This window comes from Cyprinus carpio, chromosome A13 (genome assembly GCF_018340385.1).
Source record: "Cyprinus carpio isolate SPL01 chromosome A13, ASM1834038v1, whole genome shotgun sequence".
In the NCBI taxonomy this organism is placed as follows: Eukaryota; Metazoa; Chordata; class Actinopteri; order Cypriniformes; family Cyprinidae; genus Cyprinus; species Cyprinus carpio.
In genome coordinates, this window is record NC_056584.1 from 5627741 (window position 1) to 5647587 (window position 19847).

The window sequence follows — 19847 nt, forward strand, 5'->3', positions numbered from 1 at the left end:
ACATTTTAGAATCCAAGTTTCCAATCCGATCAAACAATGAGTCAGAAAAGGAACGTTAAAAATTGTGGCTGACTTTCTAAGCCTGTTCACATCAAGAATGATAACTGTAACTATAAAGTTTTAATAATCATTGTAATTCTATGAGAATAGTGAAGTTCACAACAGCTATAATGATTACGACAAAGAGGAAAAATATTATTGGAATCACTTTAGGAACCATTTTGTTCAGCTGATGAACGATAAATATACTGACAGCCAATCAGTGGACACTAATATAGTTATCACTCTTGGCGTGAACAGGCCTTTTTCATATTTTCATCCATCACATTGAAAATGGACGGTCAAGTCAACCTCGTTGCATTGTGGGATTGTATACATGCATACTGCAAATTCTGGCGAATGTTGTTTGGATATACTATGCATTAAAAAAAATGTGCATACTATATACTGCAGCACTAGTAGGAGTAGTATGCGATTCCGAACCAATCTTTGAACCAATAACGTGACATCAAGAACTTGTTTTGATCTCCAAAGAACCTTTATAACGAAAAATGGTTCTTGCTGAGAAGAGGTTCTTCTACAAACCACTGAAGAACCTTTATTTTTAAGAGTTTCGCAATGTGCACATGGTTTTGAGGCTGAACGTTTATATAAGATGAAGAAGCATCTGATGCACTGTACATTCTTGACTGCTCACACACACTGAGTATCTATGAGAGCACTGCTCAGACAAAGCATGAGTAGAGGAAGGTGACCGGTTTACTATGAAGTCCTTCACATACGAGCCACCTCGCGATTGTACAATGCCATTCGACTCCCGCAAATAACTGGAGCACTTTTTATTTTTAAAAGAAAGGCCTATCTATTGGGGTGTTGTTTTTTTATATAATAGAAAAATATCTTTTCACTATTTTCTCTTCTTCTGCATCGATTCAGTTGAATGTCCTCTCAAAAATTAAGGCGTTAAGTTATTGTCATGAAGAAACTGGAGATCGTTTTGGCAAACGTCCCTCTATAAAGCACCCTTAAAATCAAGCTTATTTTTCTGTTTCCTTTCATTTTTCTTAGCGAACAGGACTGGAGCTGGAAACATCTTTGAGACAACACTTCCTTCCATTTTCTAGAGACAAATTATGAGCCATCTGTCAGTAAAAAGATAGCGCTTTAGTGTTTTCTCACCGGAGGATATATGAAATCAAATAGACAGCATAAAATCATTTCATTAATTCATATTTTTGTCTTGTTTTCCAGTAAAAATATCTGAACAGTCCCAAAACAAACAAAAATGATATGAGAAGCAAAGCTGCGTAAGGATTTATTTTGTATTGACTTGTTTTCTGGGTTTTTGTTCTTTTTCTTATCCCACTGGCAAACTGAGTTTTCTTCTTGTTTTAAGCATAAATCTAATAAAATTGTGTGAGGTTTGTTTAAATCAATAGCAAACTATAATAAATAAAAAATAAGGTAAATTCAACCAAATTCAGGTATATTTTCTAAAAAGTACTTTGTTGTGAGGATATTTAGATTAGGTTTTTTTAAGACAAAAATTATGTTTAAAAGAAATATATATACATATATATAATATATATATATATATATATATATATATATATATATATATATATATATATATATATATATATATATATATATATATTTAGCAGTTTAACCGCTCATGGGCTCACTGGAAACTCCTCTTTCCCCATATGGCTGTGCTTTTTTGTCCACAGTCTGATGATTTCTCTGTCTCTTTTTTTTTTCTTTTTTTTCTCCCTTTGGCTGGTGATTCAATTGACCGCGAAAATAAATATGACAAAAATAATCTTTGGATATCAAATATGCATCAAACTCAAAAGCCACCCTCGCATCCAAAATAAGTCAACTCTAAGGAAAATATCCCATGTCTGAAGCGCAGCTGTGGCTGTCGAAGGTGATTACAATAATTTGATTTGAAACATATACATATGAGTATACAGTATTTACATATACTCTGGATGCAGCTTATGTAAATTTGGCTTAAATATAATAACGACAATACTATGCTGTGATACAATGTTATCATTCCTTTACAACACACACGCAGGCATCGACGCACGCTCTCCCACAAACACACTACAAATGGACGTTTCGGACTACAGGTTTAGTGTCTCGAGCTAATCTCATTGTTATTGTTCTGAATGGTTAAAGGGCTTGGGATATAAAGGCCAGTTTATGTACGGACCTGTTCAGGAAGAGTAAACAGCGAATTCCTCCCTTTGCTGGCCACAAGGGACGAACGCATAACCAAAAGGACTGCGAGCCATAAGAATCCACGAGCGATTCAAGTTCTTGAAAAGTCAAATCAGTGTAAAAAATATAAAGTACCTGCATAAGTTATGCATGACATGAATGCTCCAAGAGCCACCTGACAAAAGAGCCATGAAGAACTGAGAGAAACATCCACAACAAAAGGGAAAGAAAATAACATACATACATACATATATATATATATAGACACTACCGGTCAAAAGTTTGGGATCAGTAAAACTGTTTTTTTAAAGAAGTATCTTATGCTCATCAGGGCTGCATTTATTGGATCAAAAATACTGAAAAAAAAAACAGTAATCTTGCAAAATGTTATTACAATATAAACTAAAGGTTTCTATTTTAATATCTTTTAAAATATAATTTATTTCTGTGATGCAAAGCTGAATTTCCATCAGCCATTACTCCAGTATAAAGTGTCACACGATCCTTCAGAAATCATTCTAATATGCTGATTTATTATTACAATTATCAATGTTGGCAACAGCAGAGTTTTTTGGAAACTACATCTATTCAAAATATAAATCTTTTCTAACAATATAGATCTTTGCTATCACTTCTTAACAATTTAACACATCCTTGCTGAATAATAGTTTTAATTTCTTTCAAATCAAAAGAATAAAAATTTACTGACCCCAAACTTTTGAACGGTTGTGTAAACTGTTAGAAAAGATTTCTATTTTAAATAAATGCTATTCTTTTTAACTTTTTATTCATCAAAAAAACTTGAAAAAAGGATCACAGGTTCCAAAAAAATATTAAGCAGCACAACAGTTTCCAGCACTGATAATAAATCAGCATATTAGAATGATTTCTGAAGGATCATGTGGCACTGAAGACTGAGTAATGGTGCTGAAAATTCAGCCTTGCATCACAGAAATACAATTTTAATGTATATAAAAATAGAAAAATGTTATTTTAAATCATAATAATGTCACACAATATTATTTTTTTTCATGTATTTATAAATCAAATAAATGCGGCCTTGATGAGAATAAGAAACTCCTGTAAAAACATTAAAAATAATTCTGATCTCAAAATTTTGACCAGTAGTGTATATAATATTCATATTTATATTTATAAAAACAACCAAAAGAGAACATTTTGAAGCCAGAAAATGCATTAATTGTTTTCTGGAACCAGGAGAGACTGTAAAGTTAAGGACAGTAAAAGCGTCAACTGGGCCGTGTCGGTTTCGTCCGCTCCTGCCCTCCTCAGTGCTAGTGTTCCGAGGGGAGTTTAGGGTTCATTCGGGACGGGCGAGGGGTTCAGCCGACAGCCTTGTGCTTTCCTCCGCAGCAACCGCAGGCCACGCCGCAGCGGTGGCACACGTGAAGTGGCGGGTAGCAACACAGACAGGGCGCCAGCAGCGACAGACCCAACAGGGCCGTCCAGCGAAGGCAGAAACGTTCCTCGCTGGTGTCGCACGAGCACGGGTCCGAGTAGTCGCCCTCCGGGTCGGACATGCAGTGGTAGAGCATGCTGTCGGCGCACCACATGAAGCTGACCCGGTGGATGCAGGTCCGGATGGGGTCGGGGGCGTCGTGGCACTGTCCCCGTCGGTTCTCCTCGTGGTTGAACATGTCCCGGCAGTGGGCGCAGCGCGATCGCTCTCCGTCCTCTTTCCTTCGCTTGCCCTTAAGCTTGAACGCCCGTGGCTGGGTGGCCACTACGCCCCCGTCGCCCCCGCAGTGGCTCTTGAGGTCGCACTGGCTGAAGTCGGAGCTGGGCACGTAGGGGTAGTTGTAGTCGTGCTTTAAGGGTTCGTTCTTAGTGATGTGAACGTACGAGTCTGAGTCCTCGTGTTGGATGAACTTGTCCGGCACAGGGGCGTCTCGGTAGTCCTCGTAGCCTGTGATCAGCCAGCGCTCCCGGGGGTTGATTCGGACGATCTCCTCATCCTCAAACGGGAAGGGGTTCCTGGAGAACTTCTGAGAGGCAAGAGAACATAAGAGCATAAAAGCGATCGCTGGGGTTGGTTCGGACGATCTCCTCATCCTCAAACGGGAAGGAAATACTGAATCGTGACACTTATTTGAAATTGTAATTTTCATGTTCCATGTTCTTTTACTCATTACGTAATCTGATTTAAGGCTGGAATACACTACACGGTTTTTAAAATCTGAAATCAGACTGTCCAAACACAACAAACTTGTGCAGGAAAGTGCGTCTTAATTTTAGGAGATGAATGACAGATGAAAACAATATGATTCTAAATATCAAATGTTTATATCCTCTGACTGGATGAAATCAGTCTGAAGCTAAAAAGTCTTTGCCCTTCATACACTACGTGATTTTCTGTTAAACTGTGAATCTGTGGAGGGAAATAGTGTTTCATACTGTAAACTGGTGCTAAAGATCTAGTTAAACGTCATGTAGTGTATTAAAAGAATGTATTTTACAACAATACATTGTGTATCTTTTTACCAGATTTTAGACTTATTCACTTTTACTTGTAAATAAAATATTTCACTAGATTTTATAAAATTAGTGTGCACCCGTGATTTTTCTAGAACCTAGACTACCTTTTGCTGCTGAATTATCCATTAACCTAGTTTATAATAGTATTTTTGTCATAGATTGTGATTATTTATTTTTTTTCATTTGTTATTTTTCATTAAAATGAAGTTGTGTATATGTAGTAGATTGTGATTAACACAAAAGAGTGATGATCAGGTCAACACAGAGAAGTATAGAATTTATAAATTGATTAAAAAAAAGTAGGCAGGACTGGAATTGAGAACCACTGATCTAAACAATTAATTAATGCAAATATTGACTAGGCTCTAGGTCCTAGACATGCCTCCACCTGACGCACCTGATCCAGGCTGTAGCGCTCAGGCGGCCGGTACTGCAGAATGCAGCGATGTGGATGAGGCTCGTAGAAGGTGGAGGTGGCCACTAGCTGTGTAGCGAGCTCCTTCTTCTGAGATGAGTTTGAGGAGCTGTCGGTGGCAGTCTGAAAAACAATAGAGAGAAATGACAAACTCAGTCTCAAACGACCTACAGACATTTGCAAATGAAAAACCATCTCCAAAAACACATCAGGAAGAAAAAAAAAGACAAGAGCTGAAAACAGTACTTGTACTGTCCAGGAAATTTTAGGAAAAAGACAGAAAGACAATCCCGATCACAGACAGGTGTTTTGCAGAGTAAATGCGGTTTTCCACGACGTCATGGGCGACTGGCATTGATTCACAGCTAAACATTAATACACCACACACGGCCATACACTGCACATAAACACACACGCAGATGTCAGTGCAGTCAATCCGACGTGACGTGGCTCAACTTCAGTGTGCAATTAAACAAAAAAATCAGGCCTCAGGCTGCAGGATCTGTAAAAAACCTCTGAAGTCTCCCTGTTATTAGAGGAGCTCAAAATGATTCCAGCATGCTGGGATATAGGCCATCACACACAAAACCTACAGCTCTGGTCCATAACATCACCAGAGAGACCTACAGAACACCTCAGTGCTTGTGTACCTTATCAAAATCAAGATATTCTCAGGCCCCCCTACGAGGCTCTTGTAGGAGCAAAACTGAGACTCTGAAACAGTCTGTCAGAAGAGGGCAATGGAAACGGCCACATGTCTACTTTAAAGGTATGAACAGAAACGCAGGATTTGAGCTCTCTGTCTGGATGAGCTCCAGCGAAAAGTTTCCAGCCTAGTCGTTAAACACAAAACATAAGAATGGTGCAGACAGACAGCTGCCTGCGGAGGTGGACTAAACAGACAGACAGGCAGGCAGGGCGGCTGGGCGGATGGGAAGTGATTAGTGGCTGAGAGTCTGGACGGGATCCTTCCTTTGGCTGAAGCGGATGTCTTCAACAACCACCTGCCAGGTGGAGTGTGAGCACAAACACACAGCATAGACACACACTCGCAGCTTTAAAAAGATTTATGTGGTTAGAAGAACGCAAGTCAAAATGTCACTAAAAGAAACTTGTTAGAGTAGTGAGCGTTTGACAGAAAAAAGTGTAAATGTTGGTTGTTGGTGGATGTCTGTTGGCTTTGAGGTGTACTCCTAAAGGTTGACAAAACTCACTTTTAGCAGATGTTCACATTTGAAAAGTCTTTCTCTTCTGGGAAAATAAACCAAAAATATTCACTATTTATCTTAAATATATGCAGTATCCAATAAAATGCCATCCAGACTCACTATGAGAATGTGAAACCGATTTCATTAGAAATAGGAATGCTGTGTGGTTGTGTTACGTTTTTTTTTTGAATTTTGAATGCTTTTTGTAATTTTTATTTTTATTTGTGTTGTTGTAGTTAAAATAGATTATCATTGCTTTTGACTAGCAATAGCATCGCAAGGCTGTGATATACCTAAACTCTGCTTGATAAACCATGTTTATCAAGCCATTCATGGGGTTTGTAGAATCCATCCACCATTAGATCACTGGCATCAGATAATGATATGCCACTCAAACTGAGTTTTCCATGTTTGAGGCTAAACTCCAGCTGAGCGAGAGGAACAGGAGTCTCCGGTGGCTGGCCGTGTCCGTGCACCTTGGCTCTCTCTCTCTGTACCAGTCCAGTACAGCCTGGCCAGGCCTTGGTTTCCCCTTCATGTTCATACAAAGACCTCAGAACTGCTGGCCAAAAATAATACAGGCGTCCCTCAAAGCACTGCCAAAAGAGCCTGAGCCGACATGACTTAAAAATATGTTTAGGAGGATAGCTGGGGCCGGACTGCTGGAGATAATTAAAAACACAGACCCTTTCAGATGTTTACACTGCAGGTCTAAAAAACACTGGGCCAAAGTACTCAAGCAGTATGAGGCCGACACAGACATAAAAATCTAGTGAGCTGCCTTGCTGTCTAATGCCTACAATGACATCTGCCTTCTGAGGCAGCATCATAAGCTAATGGAACCTAAAGACCCAGGTATACTGCATTTTCCATGTCCGGCTCTGCCAGTTCATTCTTTGACTTGTATATCATGGCCTGTTAGCATGTTGCTAAACTAATGGTATCACACTCTTATGAGCATAAAATACATAACACACATATTTCGTAAAATAGTCAATGTAACTGCACTGAAATATTTTAACAATACTTTTCAGAATTTAATACAGCATATGTAGCCTTTCAAAGTATAGTCCATTTGAGGTGTACGCGAACACAGGAGGTCGACACATGCCCTAGAAAGCTTCATCTTTGTCCAGTGTCTGTTCTATATTTCTTCTTAGCTTATGACCAATAAAAATGTCTTTGTACTCTTTTAAACTAAAGTTGCTGCTATCTCATAACCCTCTCATATAAGCGCTTGTCAATGCAGCCGTCTGTTGTTGTTGCAGTCGGGCCAGTGTTGCCACCTTGTGGAAACCAAATCAATGCGCATGTGCAACCTGCACATACAAAGTATGTTCGGTCACAAAAATCAGATGGTGTGCATGAAGTATGCACATACTATTCTGATAGCAAAATTTGTGTTTGTACATGAACCCTCACGTACACGTAAAAACTGAAGTATGGCCTTTAGTTGGCAACATAATCATGCAACATGCTTTTTCAATCTGTTTTCATGACAAAACATGTCTATGATGCTGTAAAATGCTGACTTGGTAGGCAGCTCAGTAGATTTTGAAACAGAGCACATAAGTACCAAAAATGGCACACTCAAGTAATTCGCCAACCCCCACCACAAAATCAGCCATCTTATCGAATAGCTCTAAAATGTGTGGCGTAGCGCAGATAACAAGTGAGTTCAAAGGCACATGTGGCCCAACTCTGATTCAAAGGCATACCTTCCCAGCAGCAGAGCCGATGCCGGCCTGTTAATGACACGCAATCAGTGGAGCAGTGGGGGAGGGCGGAGAGATAATGGGAGTGGGGGGGTGAGCAAAGGCTTTGGGGACCTGAAATCTTTCGGGGTAATTTCACAAATGGGCCCCCCTTCATTATGTCCTAGGCTGGCCACCCTGTGGCACGAAACCACACCAAACCAATCCAAAATGGGCCGGCCAGAACTGTCTGAGCAATAAACAAGCTATAACTTAATGTGGCCCCAAAAGACCTGCTGAGAGAGAACCAGCATGAAGAGCACAAAACAAAGAAGCAGCAGTCAAAACCAGACCCATACATAGTCCAAAACTGAGTTCAGAGGTCAGAAACAATAATGTAAGCCATCAACAACATATCGAAAGAACCAAGTACTACATAAGCAACAACAAAAACGGACTTATAGAGACAGTATTGAGGAAAGCTAATCTTTTATTTTTTAAAGGAGGAGTGGTTTTTGTTCTTGCTAAATTTTAAGTCCATTATATACTTTGGTCTTTGCATGAACACTAGTGTCTTTCTTCTGTGCAAGTTTTTATTTTTTTGTGTGTGCGTGTGCGTGTGCATATCCTATCACATGCAGTACACTTTGAAAGGCTATGCGTTCGACTATGCTAAGGCCAGGCTCAGACTACAGGACTGATTTAACCCCGATTTACAAAAAGATCTTGTCCAGGACCTTGGCTGGGTCTGATTTATGGCCCAGATTATCTGGTAATATGAGGTGTTTTCTGATTGAATCTTAAACCTTCAGATCTGCTCACAGACACATTGGGACCGCCTCGATAATATCAAACCTGATTTTAGATCAGAATGATTACGACTATAATTACATCAATACTTTCACAGTAGCTAGTCAGAGACAAGTCTACAAGGAGATAGAGATGAATGAGAGAAGTTTTGAAGTGTGAAACAAGCTGCCGGACAGGTCCACTGGAGAGTGGAGATGGAGGAACGGCTTGTGAAAGTATGGCAACAACACGACTGCCTGTATAACATTTGTACCACAACTGTACAGACAAAGAGAAGAGCTGGGAAGAATGCACAGAAAGCTGCTAGCGCTATAAACTAACGTGCTGATGGTGTGGCTTAGCAAAAGTAAACATTTTAGCCCTTGAGGCTAACGCTAGCTAGCATACTACTGTTAACAGATATTACTGGCATATAAATCTCACCTCCAGTTCTCACTGAAGAACAGACAATTATCAAATTTGTTTATGTCAGGTTCCATATAAGATCACGTAAGGTGCTCCTTCTGGCATAATCATCATACAGCGCCTGTCCACTGCATGGTACGGCATGGTACGGTTCACTTTTGGGGGGTTTTCAACTGGGTACAGTACCTGGTACTTTTTTTAGTACCACCTCTGTTGAGGTTCCAAGCAAACTGTACCGTTACCAAAACGCGACGCGTTAACTCTGCTGATCACTGATTGGCCGGAGAGAATCATCACTACCTACGACACGAGACACAACAGACCCGCTAGATTTAAATCAGCACCTCTACTGCCTCTATGTGAATAATCCCGACCACTCTAGCAGTACTAAACTGTAATGGAAATGCAAACCAAACTGAGCCGAGCCGTGCTGAGCCGAGTCGTACCATTAATATCTTGTAGTGTGTGATGACCCACAATTTTCAAATCTTGTGTGCGCATGTTTGAGTCTTGAGAGAAGACCATCTGTAAAGATTCTCCTTATTTTTGTGAAGCAACCAGAATTCATAATCAGTTCAGATTTAAAAACTTGGCTTAAGTGTTTGCAACAAAACTGAAGTATACTTTGGCCTTTAAAGCTTAGATGCACTTTAAGTGAAGAATGAACCGGAGTAACATCATTTTAAACAAACTGTGTTCCAAACCACGAAGAACAAAAAAGAGCCATGGCAGGAGTATATGGGGAGCTTTAGGGTCTTCAGATAGCTCTTTGTGTAGCCAGAGGAACGTGTCTTGAGGGCTTTACAGGTTTGCAGTTAGCATTATTGGTCTGAGCATAGAGGGATTTGCTGTCCATCAAAAGCTTTCCTGCTGCTCAGGCCAACTGCAAGCAATCAGATTTGATCGCACCAAACGCCTGGCTATACAGTAAGCGTGTGCTCGGCTACGTGCATGACTGATGCTATCTGGAAAGGGCTTTTTAATTCTCTATAGGGCTCCAAACCACTGACAACAATGTTTGTATGGTGTTTTCAGCTATAATACCTCAATAAGACAATCCAGGGAGTGAAAAATGTGCTGGAACTAATTGAGTTCCAAGTCAAATTGCCTGTAATTAGCCACCTTGAGTCTGAGGCAGGCGGCCCGGAGGGTGGAAGGGCACCGGTACCTTTTCCACTGCTGTGATTAGTGCTGCGAGCCCTTGCGTACACATACTCCACACACAGATGCCCAGTGCTGCTAAGGACCAGAGAGGATAACAGAATAAAGCTTCTCTACCTCTTGCATAAAGGAGCATTGATTCTTTCCACCTTATTTTTTTCCCCTCTTCCCAGAACTGTTAGTCTTCCACATCCCACTTCCTCTGAGCATCCTCCAGGGCCCTGACTGGGAGCTCTCTATACAGCAAAGCCTTATCCTGCCCGACTGCTGCACAGGAAGTTGTTTTTTGTCATTTATATATTTCCCTCAACACTAACACACACACACACACACTACACAACCAAAATAGCCAGGACTCTACTATACTCTATTACAGTAAAGAGTCTACTCTTAAAATATGTAAATCAGACACATGCCTGAAACAAGGCAATTATACTAAGAGCTCAAATTACAAATAACTAAACTAAAAATGAATGAAGCACATGTTACTACACAATAAGTCATACTATATCTTTATAAACAGACTTGCTTAACGAGGCTGTCTTAATGGTTGGGACCTTAAATATTTATTTTTGCACATATTCTCTGAGAGTTTACCCAAAGTATACAGTACAGACCAAAAGTTTGGAAACATTACTATTTTTAATGTTTTTGAAAGAAGTTTCATCTGCTCATCAAGCTGCATTTATTTGATCAAAATACAGAAAAAAATTTAATATTGTGATATATTATTACAATTTAAAATAATAGTTTTTAAATTTATTATACTTTAAATTATCATTTATTTCTGTGATGCAAAGCTGAATTTTTAGGATCATTATCACATGATCCTTTAGAAATCATTCTAATATGATGATTCATTATCAAAGTTGGAAACAGTTCTGCTGCTTAATATTTTTTCAGAGCATGTGATACTTTTTTAGGATACTTTGATGAATAAAAAGTTAAAAAAAAGAAAAAGAGAAAGAAGCTATGTTTTTAAAATATAAATATTTTGTAATAACAATATACACTACTGGTCAGTAATTTGGGGTCAGTAATTTTTTTTTCTTTCTTTTTTTTAAATAAAATAAGTACTTTTATTCAGCAAGGATGTGTTAAATTGATAAAAAGTGATAGTAAAGAAAATATATTAGAATATATATTATTAGAATTTTTTTTTTATTAGACAGCAGAACTGTTTCCAACACTCATAATAAATCAGAATATTAGAATGATTTTCTAAATGATCATGTGATAGACTGGATGTTACATGTGACACTGAAGGCTGGAGTAATGATGCTGAAAATTCAGCTTTGCATCACAGGAATAAATTATTTTTTTAAAGTATATTCAAATAGAAAACTTTTATTTTAAGTTGTAATAATATTTCACAATATTACTGTTTTTTCTGTATTTTTGATCAAATAAATGCAGGCTTGATGAGCAGAAGAAACTTCTTTCAAAAACATTAAAAATAGTAATGTTTCCAAACTTTTGACCTGTACTGTATATCCGAGTACCATGGCATTATCTTCACTCTACATGTTTTCTCTGGTAGTGAAAGAACTAAATTGAAAGACATGTAAACATCCCGTGACATGTATACAAATACATGACCAGTGGATCCAAATATTTTTAATATTTTAAATTTAAAGGAACAAGTCACATTATTTCAGTGTTTGCCAATGCATCACTATAAAAAAGTATTCCTTTACATGCTATTAAGCTAACAAATGAACATTATGATGGCTATTCAGATTAGAGGTCCATCAAAAACTACCTTGGTCATCATCATTCTTTCTTGCTGATTTGACCAGTTTCATTCTGTGTGTAAAATGATGAGTACACCCAAGATCACCTGAAAATCCCAAACAAAACACTCATTGCTCTTCATAACTGATGACTCATTATAGCCATTATGACATTTTTGAGCATCATCAGGCAGCACTACTTGTATCATAGTGTAGTAGGGCGATGCTGTGATGGGTTTATGTCGGCGTTATGACCTCTGGAGCTCATGAATACCTTAGTGCTCATCTCTTACACAGTCCATCAATGTAAGTCTATGGAATTTTGGCATCTTTGGAATTCCGCTTCTGAGAGTGGGATCAGTTAGAAAAAAATATATCAGAAATATAAGTCTCAAAAGAAAATTCAAGCACATATAATACAATAAATAAATAGAAATGTAATGCGTTTACAAATAATAATTCATATGAAACGATGATGATGTAAAAAATAAATAAATAAAAATAAAAACCTAACTTCCAGAAAATGTTCTGTCTAATTCTGTTTAAAGCATCCAATATTTATATATTTTTTTTCTTTCATTCTTTCGTTCATTTTCTTTTCTGTTGGTGAAATGAAATGAATCAATACTGCAATAATTTCTATGACATTTAATAAAGTATTATAAATGTAATACTATGTATTATATATGTATGCATAGTTAAATTGGTGCATAAAATTAAAAATGATTAAACATTATTTTCCTTTAGTAAATTCAGAGAAGAATCTCTTTTTTTTCAATTCTCTAATGTACTTCATTTAATACTCTAATTGACTAAGCTCTGCTTCTGAAAGTGGGATCAGCTAGAAAAATATATCATGAACTTTTCAAGTCTCAAAAGAAAATACAACATCAGTATGTTGGCTTTCTCAAGCATGCATTATACAATAAATAAATAGAAAAATAATGCTTTTAAAAGTAATAATTTATATGAAACCATGAGGTGAAAAAGTATTTTAATTATGTTTAATACATCCAATATTTAAATTTATTCTTTAATTCTTTTTTTCCTGTATTATCTCTTTATTTATTTGTATTTATTTGCTGGTAAAATAAAATGAATCAAAACTGCAATAATTTCTATGACATTTAATGCTGTATTATACTGTGTATGCGTTGTATATATGTATGCGTTGATGCATAAGAATTGAAATAATTAAATAGTCTTCCTTTCATGATTAAAAAAATATATATATCTAAATTGCTTTTTTAAACGTTTTGAATCTGCTTGGTTACTTTGGCGGTTTGGTTGAAATGACTGGAAAAAATATGAAAATAACCTTTCTGATCAGTTCTAGACTGAGGTGTTGTGTGAGGACAAACATCCCAAAACCAGGCGTCTCAGAGAGACACACCCTGCTAAATTCCCAGGGTTCAGAGACGCAGAGCGAGTCCTTTTCCTGATCTGAATGAGCTAAAATGAGCTGAGGTTAAGTATAGGTTAGCTCACGAGGAACCATCAGGAGGAATGCACATCCCAACAGAGGAACAACTCCCCTCGACATAATCGCCCCGAGCTGTAAATCCAGACCCGCATTTCTGCTGTCTGCGGCCACTTGCCTCACATGGCAATATAAGGAAAGGTCACCAACACCAGCCCCCGTCCCAACAACTGTGCCAGTGACCTCACGTGGAAGTGCGCGTCCACTTGCTTCCGAGCCACAGAATGTGTGTGTCCTGCAAAACAGGTAGGTTTTAAAAAGAAACGGTTTGGCAGTAAATCTCGTTCTGTTTTCCGAATGCAAGGACAGACCCAACAGCACAAGAAGAGCATAAATTCCAGGATGGAAAGAAGCGTTGGATTAAGTTTCCTTTCAAGCTCGGGGTCCTTGGCTTAGCAGTCTACCCTTTTGGCCTGAAAGCGAGACAGACAGCGAGTGAAAGAGGAGCCATGAGGCTTCCCCTGTGCGCGCCCCCCTCCTTCCACCCTGGGCGGCAGTAAATCAGGATGGCAGTTAGCTAGGAAGCAGCTGCTAATGATAGTTTTACTGGGGAGGGGAGGAAGTCATCTCCTGACCCCTGCTCCAGGTCTCCTGTGACTGGGACAAAAGGACAGTAAGTGGGCAAAAGCCAAGCGTCGGCACAGCCTGCTCAGAAAGTGCCACAGGAAACCTGCCTGCGCTGCTATCATATCCACCATCTTCAAAAAACAAAGGCCCATCTCTTTCCACGGGGAAAAAATATCACAAGGACTCTGCCTTTTCTGGGACACTTCGCACACAATCAAACCAAACCCACACACATGAAAGCTAAAGGGAAGAGGAAGTTACTAAATATTACTTTTAAAAAGTACATGCCCTTAGTGCACATATAGTGCGAAACAACTACACATCCCATATGTTTGGGGGAAACTCACGAAACGTCAAGAACATATGGTGAAAAAAAAAAACAAGATATCCTGGCCATATTCATTCCCACAACGCATAAAATATGGACAAAATAAAGATTCTTGGAGCAAGAAAATACTATTTTTACCTCAGACGTTTAATTCAATGTGTTACTTGTCATTTCTTTGTGATTGTTTGTGAAGTTCACTAACACCGTGTCTACCTATTTGTTGTACTCACTTTAATCTACGTAGGTTCAATGAAAAATTTAAATAATATAAAATAATGTATTATAGTAAAACGGTAAATTGTTCTACTACTGAAATGAGAACTTTTTACTTTTTTTCTGCTGATTTCCAGGTGTGCAGTTTAGTTTTTTGCAAGTGGATAGTATGATGTCATTAGTTGATGCAGTAATGATTTTTAAGAAATGGTTATAAAACGAAGGCTCTTACTGTGAACACATCATCATCCCCAAGTTCAGCCTCATTCTGGAGTGTTGAAGAGGAAGTTGTGGAACCTAAAATAAAAACGCACAAACAGGAGACATGAGCTGACAGACCTTCACATATCCTGTCAGTTAATGGTGGTATTTGAGGTTGGAGAGAGAAAGAAACTGACAAGCAGACAGTGAAAGATTGATTGATGGATGAAACACAACTCTATCCTGATCTCCCAGAGCGCATCACCCTTCACATAGATGCTTATAGTTCATTCACAGTCCTGCAGCACATTCAAGACTGTAAAATATGCATTTGCATTTGCATCACACATATATATATATATATATTGATGTACATATATATATATATATATATATATATATATATATATATATATATACACATATATATATATATATATTGAAATGCATGTGTCGTATTGATTCCACGGTTCTTGGAATTTTGGAGCCAGTTCTCAGTAGCCAACCCTATGAATAATAAGGGCAAAACTAAAGTAAGTAGTAAGTCAGCTGGTCATGTGACATCAAGACGGCTTCCACCATGAGGGGACACCCCACTTACAGAGTCTTCATTTTATGTGAGTGTGCAGAATTTTAAAGAAACTTGTTAAAGGTACTTTACTGTGTGTTTAGGTCTAAAACTTTTTTTCAGAGTGGAAAGATATATATATGTAATAAACACATCCGTAAAAAATATCTAGTGCACCTTTAAGCCTGGATACATGTGTTTTGTCTAAATCCAAAGTAGTGTTTTTCTACTTACCCTCCGTTATGTCCTCCAAGGCTTTCCGCACTCCTCTGTCAAAGGCACGGGCATCGGCGGGGCTCTGGAACGTTAGGCCGCATTTTTTGTTGTCGACCTTCCAGTGGTGAAAAGTGGGCGTGGCCTTGTTGTAGATCAGATCCTTCCTCACGAAACATTCCAAAATCACCTGCCAGCCAAAACAAGTGAGACATATCAGAGACGGAGCCCACAGCCTGCCACTGCTCTGCTCTGCTAGAGGTCACTGCCTGAGAAAAGTCTCGCAAATCACATAACAAATGAATTCGTAACCAGATTTGAAAAGAGCCCAGCATGGAAAACTCCTGGGTTGTAAATCAGCTTGATTTCCTAAAAGCCCCTGGGGAGGAAGACTTTGAATATTGGTGCCACACCTGCTTGTCTTTGAGGCGCTCGCCGTGGATGAGGAAGTCGCTGCGGCCGGTCAGCTCAGCAGGCATCACCTTACAGACGCCCACCCTGCTGAGGCCCCCCCCTTCCTGTGCCAGCCATCCCCCACTCGAGTCATCTCGGGTCATGACCACCGCTTTGACGCGCACAATGTAACTGTCACTGAGAGACAGAGAGAGAGAGAAAGAGAAAGTTTAATTCTGAGAGACACCTGAGTGGAACATGATCCAAATTAAGGCTGGGCCATATATCTGACATTTGCTATGCATCTGCAACAATCTTGCTGGTGATAAAAAAATACATTTTAAAAATCATGATGATTGTAATACTATTTATTACCATAAAGACTAGTTTTATGACGTTTTTCTCTTTTAAAGGGACAGTTCACACAAAAATGAAAATTCTGTGATTACGTTATCAAATATTCTCAGCAGTCAGCATGTGTCATTAAATGTTTTAGTAAACATAAATTTGGGAAAATACAGTCTTAATGAACTGATTGGATTAAATATCATTCTTCCTTATTCATAAAGTGAAAAACTGTCTTCAAAACAAGCCTTGATTCATTTTTTTTTTGTACTGCATTTTACCTCTTACTGTGAAATATTTTTACAATTTAAAATAACTGTTTTCTCTTTTAAAATAATTAAAAAATGTAATGTATTCCTGTGATCAAAGCTGAATTTTCAGCATCATTACTCCAGTCTTCAGTGTCACATGATCCTTCAGAAATCATATGCTGATGCGATGCTCAAGAAACATTTATTACTATTATCGATGTTGAAAATATTTTGTATGATTTTTTGATGTTATAGATGTTTTTATTATTTTTATTTAGTTTTACTTTTTTTTTAGTTTTATTTAATTATTTGTTGCTGAAAAAAAACTTTCTTGCTGAAAAAAAAAAACTTAATTTCTTTTTAAAAGAAAACATAAAACTTACTGACCTTAAGCTTTTGAATAGTAGTGTAATTTAGAAAAATACGTTTTTTTTTTTATCATTGAAAAAACATTTTATTTCAATTAATAAAATATCATATTTTAGCCACACTGGCCAGCTGTACTCTAAATCCAGCTGTGTATTTTCCATTCATCTGCGGCTCAACACAGTGATGTCAGACATAGCAATGGGGAAATCAAGCATCAACACCTCAGGCCAAACAAGACGGCCTGTCAGTAAGAAACTCACAATTTTCACAGTATTGCACATGGCCAGAGGACAAGAAAGCAAAATTAAAATCAATTTAAAAAAAGTCATCCCTAGAGGCATCTGCACTCAGACTCGAGCCAGGTTTACTTTCAAACTAACTCAACCGTTCTTCCTCTGTAATGCTGTGGAAGCCAGCAGTCAGCCTTATATGGTAACCTGAGCTGCCGTGTTCAATAATTAACCGGAGAAGGAGAGCGGATGGGTGTTGAGGTGAGGGCACGTCTCAAGACCAGAGAGCAACGAAATCAATCGCCTGAGCCAGAGGAAGGAAAGCGCCTCGTGTACGTGTGAACGCTCACACTCTACATTAAGCCCTCAAACTTCTGACTCATAAATAAACAGCAGGGAAGAAAAGTCACTTTTTAAGATCTCAAATGTTTCCCTTGAGACTGCAGTGAGGTGTAGAGCAAATGAACTTCTGCGATGTCTTTCAGAAGCGTTCTCAACAACGTCTCACACATTAGACAGAGGCAAACCTATACCGTTTTTATCAGATAATATTGGTGGTTGGACGTTTTTGAAAAACAGATTCAGCCAATAATTTAGAAGAGTTTTCCATTCAAATAGACAGGAGCTGTAGCAAGACTATTGGTTAGACAGAAAACTGTGTGGCCATGATGGCTGCCAAGTGGACTGACTTGCCTTGAAGGAAATTTGGCTCTGAATTGCCAAGTCTGCAATAAAAAGTCAGTATAAAATCAAACATTTCTTATTCAGACCTAATGATCTGCACTATGCTGCCACATCCATTTTATCATAACTCTACCTTTACAAAATATATACATTAAACTAAAAATAAGACAGTCTTTGTATGTACTTGCCAGAGATATACTTAACAAAATTACTTAAGTACTCTTGGCTTATACTGAGATGAATTTGACCTGGACTGAATTTGATCTTTTTTCCACACAGTTCTATTAATCTACACAGAAAAAGATAAACGTTTGGTTGAATTCTTCCACAGTGTAAATAAACGGTATGATTGTTACGTCTCAATGTAATTTCAGTATAAAAACTATTAAACTAATAGTTTACTGAGAGTATACTTTAAAGTGTAGTTTCATAAACTAAAACTAAAAAAAGCTTCAAAGTCTATTTTTGTTACACTAAAAAAAAAAAAAACATGGGCTAGTTTAGCCCTAATAAGTATTGGAATATAGTACATTGTTTTTAGTATACTTGCATAAAGTAAAAAAAAAATATGCCACCAATTAAATAGTTTGTTTCTATTGTTATGACTTGATCTGAGACAAAGCTGATGCTTAAATGACATATCCTGAAAGTAGAGCAACCTTTAAGCAATAAAACTTTCCTCTGGGGTGTGATGTTGAATTGAAAAGCATGCATCTAGAACAATCCAAGCAGATTCTGTCTAATGAAAGAGAATACGACATGATCTACAAAACACTGAGCCATGGCATAGACCACAGCAGCCATATGAGCGGGTATTAAACATCATCCATTTGTAATTATTATACACAGTCACTGGCCCAGGGCCTACGTAGATGTGGCTCCTCTAGTGGAAAGAAACAGAGAAACGCTGTCTGTGGGATTAGAATTAATGAGGGAGGAAGTCCTGTGGGAGCAGCACTGTCTAATGTACTTACACTAAGAGAGCCAGGCCAGGGGATTGTCTTTATGCCAGAGTCATTCAATATCAGCGGCTAATTAAAATCAAATCAAATGCAACTCCTAATAAAACTAGGTGTTTTTCATAATTGAATGAGCGGAGGGCTGGTGATTCCTCTCTAAGCTGCAGCTGTCTCTGCGATTCACAGTTTCACACCACACGTCCTTCATGTCCCGCTGGATGTCTGGGGTACTGGGGACCAAAAGCCGTCAGCCTATACCTGAACAGACACATGGAGGTTTTGTCCGATCAAAGCACACAAGCAGCGGATATGATATAGATTTGTAATCTTTCAAGAACATCTCAAGGTCATATTTCACCTCAAAACCATAATAAAAAAGCATAACAGCATTATTTTAGTAGGATTTATATACTGTTGTAGCATTTAATATTTTAATAAATATTCTAAATATTATTTTTAAATGAAACTTTTATTCTTATATTTTAAGTTTTCATTTTAATTTAATTTTTAGAAATTTCAGTAATATTACATTTACATATTTCACTTAGTTGCCAGCTTAAAATTTAAATTTAGATTTTTTCATCTAATATCCATATTTTATTTTATTATTTATAGATCAAGTTACAGTAATAACAGATATATATATATATATATATATATATATATAAATTTAAGATTTTTTTAATGATGGTTATATTGATTTTTTTCTTATTGTTGTATTGATTGTAAAAATAATATTTTTATTTAATTTTATGTTAATATTAATAATATTTTTGATAATAAATAAAAAATAATAATAATAATAATAATAATAATAATAACAATTCTTAATCATTTACAAGGCTGCTGGTTTTGGAGCAAACATTAAGGAAAATGACCATGTTTGTCAAGCCAA

General features: G+C 37.6%; 1 protein-coding gene across 2 annotated transcripts in view; it reads right to left on the reverse strand.

Moving 5' to 3' along the window:
• Positions 1-3287: 3287 nt before the first annotated feature.
• Positions 3288-19847, reverse strand: part of LOC109070529 (sprouty-related, EVH1 domain-containing protein 2) — a 29750-nt gene continuing 13190 nt past the window's right edge. For both annotated transcript variants that reach the window (XM_042768444.1, XM_042768445.1), the window contains exons 2-6: positions 16135-16312; positions 15743-15911; positions 14972-15036; positions 5123-5263; positions 3288-4235 (exon numbers count right to left, since the gene is read on the reverse strand). In XM_042768444.1, the coding sequence (XP_042624378.1) occupies positions 3573-4235; positions 5123-5263; positions 14972-15036; positions 15743-15911; positions 16135-16312 (1216 nt within the window). In that variant the 3' untranslated portion in view covers positions 3288-3572. The remainder of the gene's footprint in view (positions 4236-5122; positions 5264-14971; positions 15037-15742; positions 15912-16134; positions 16313-19847) is intronic.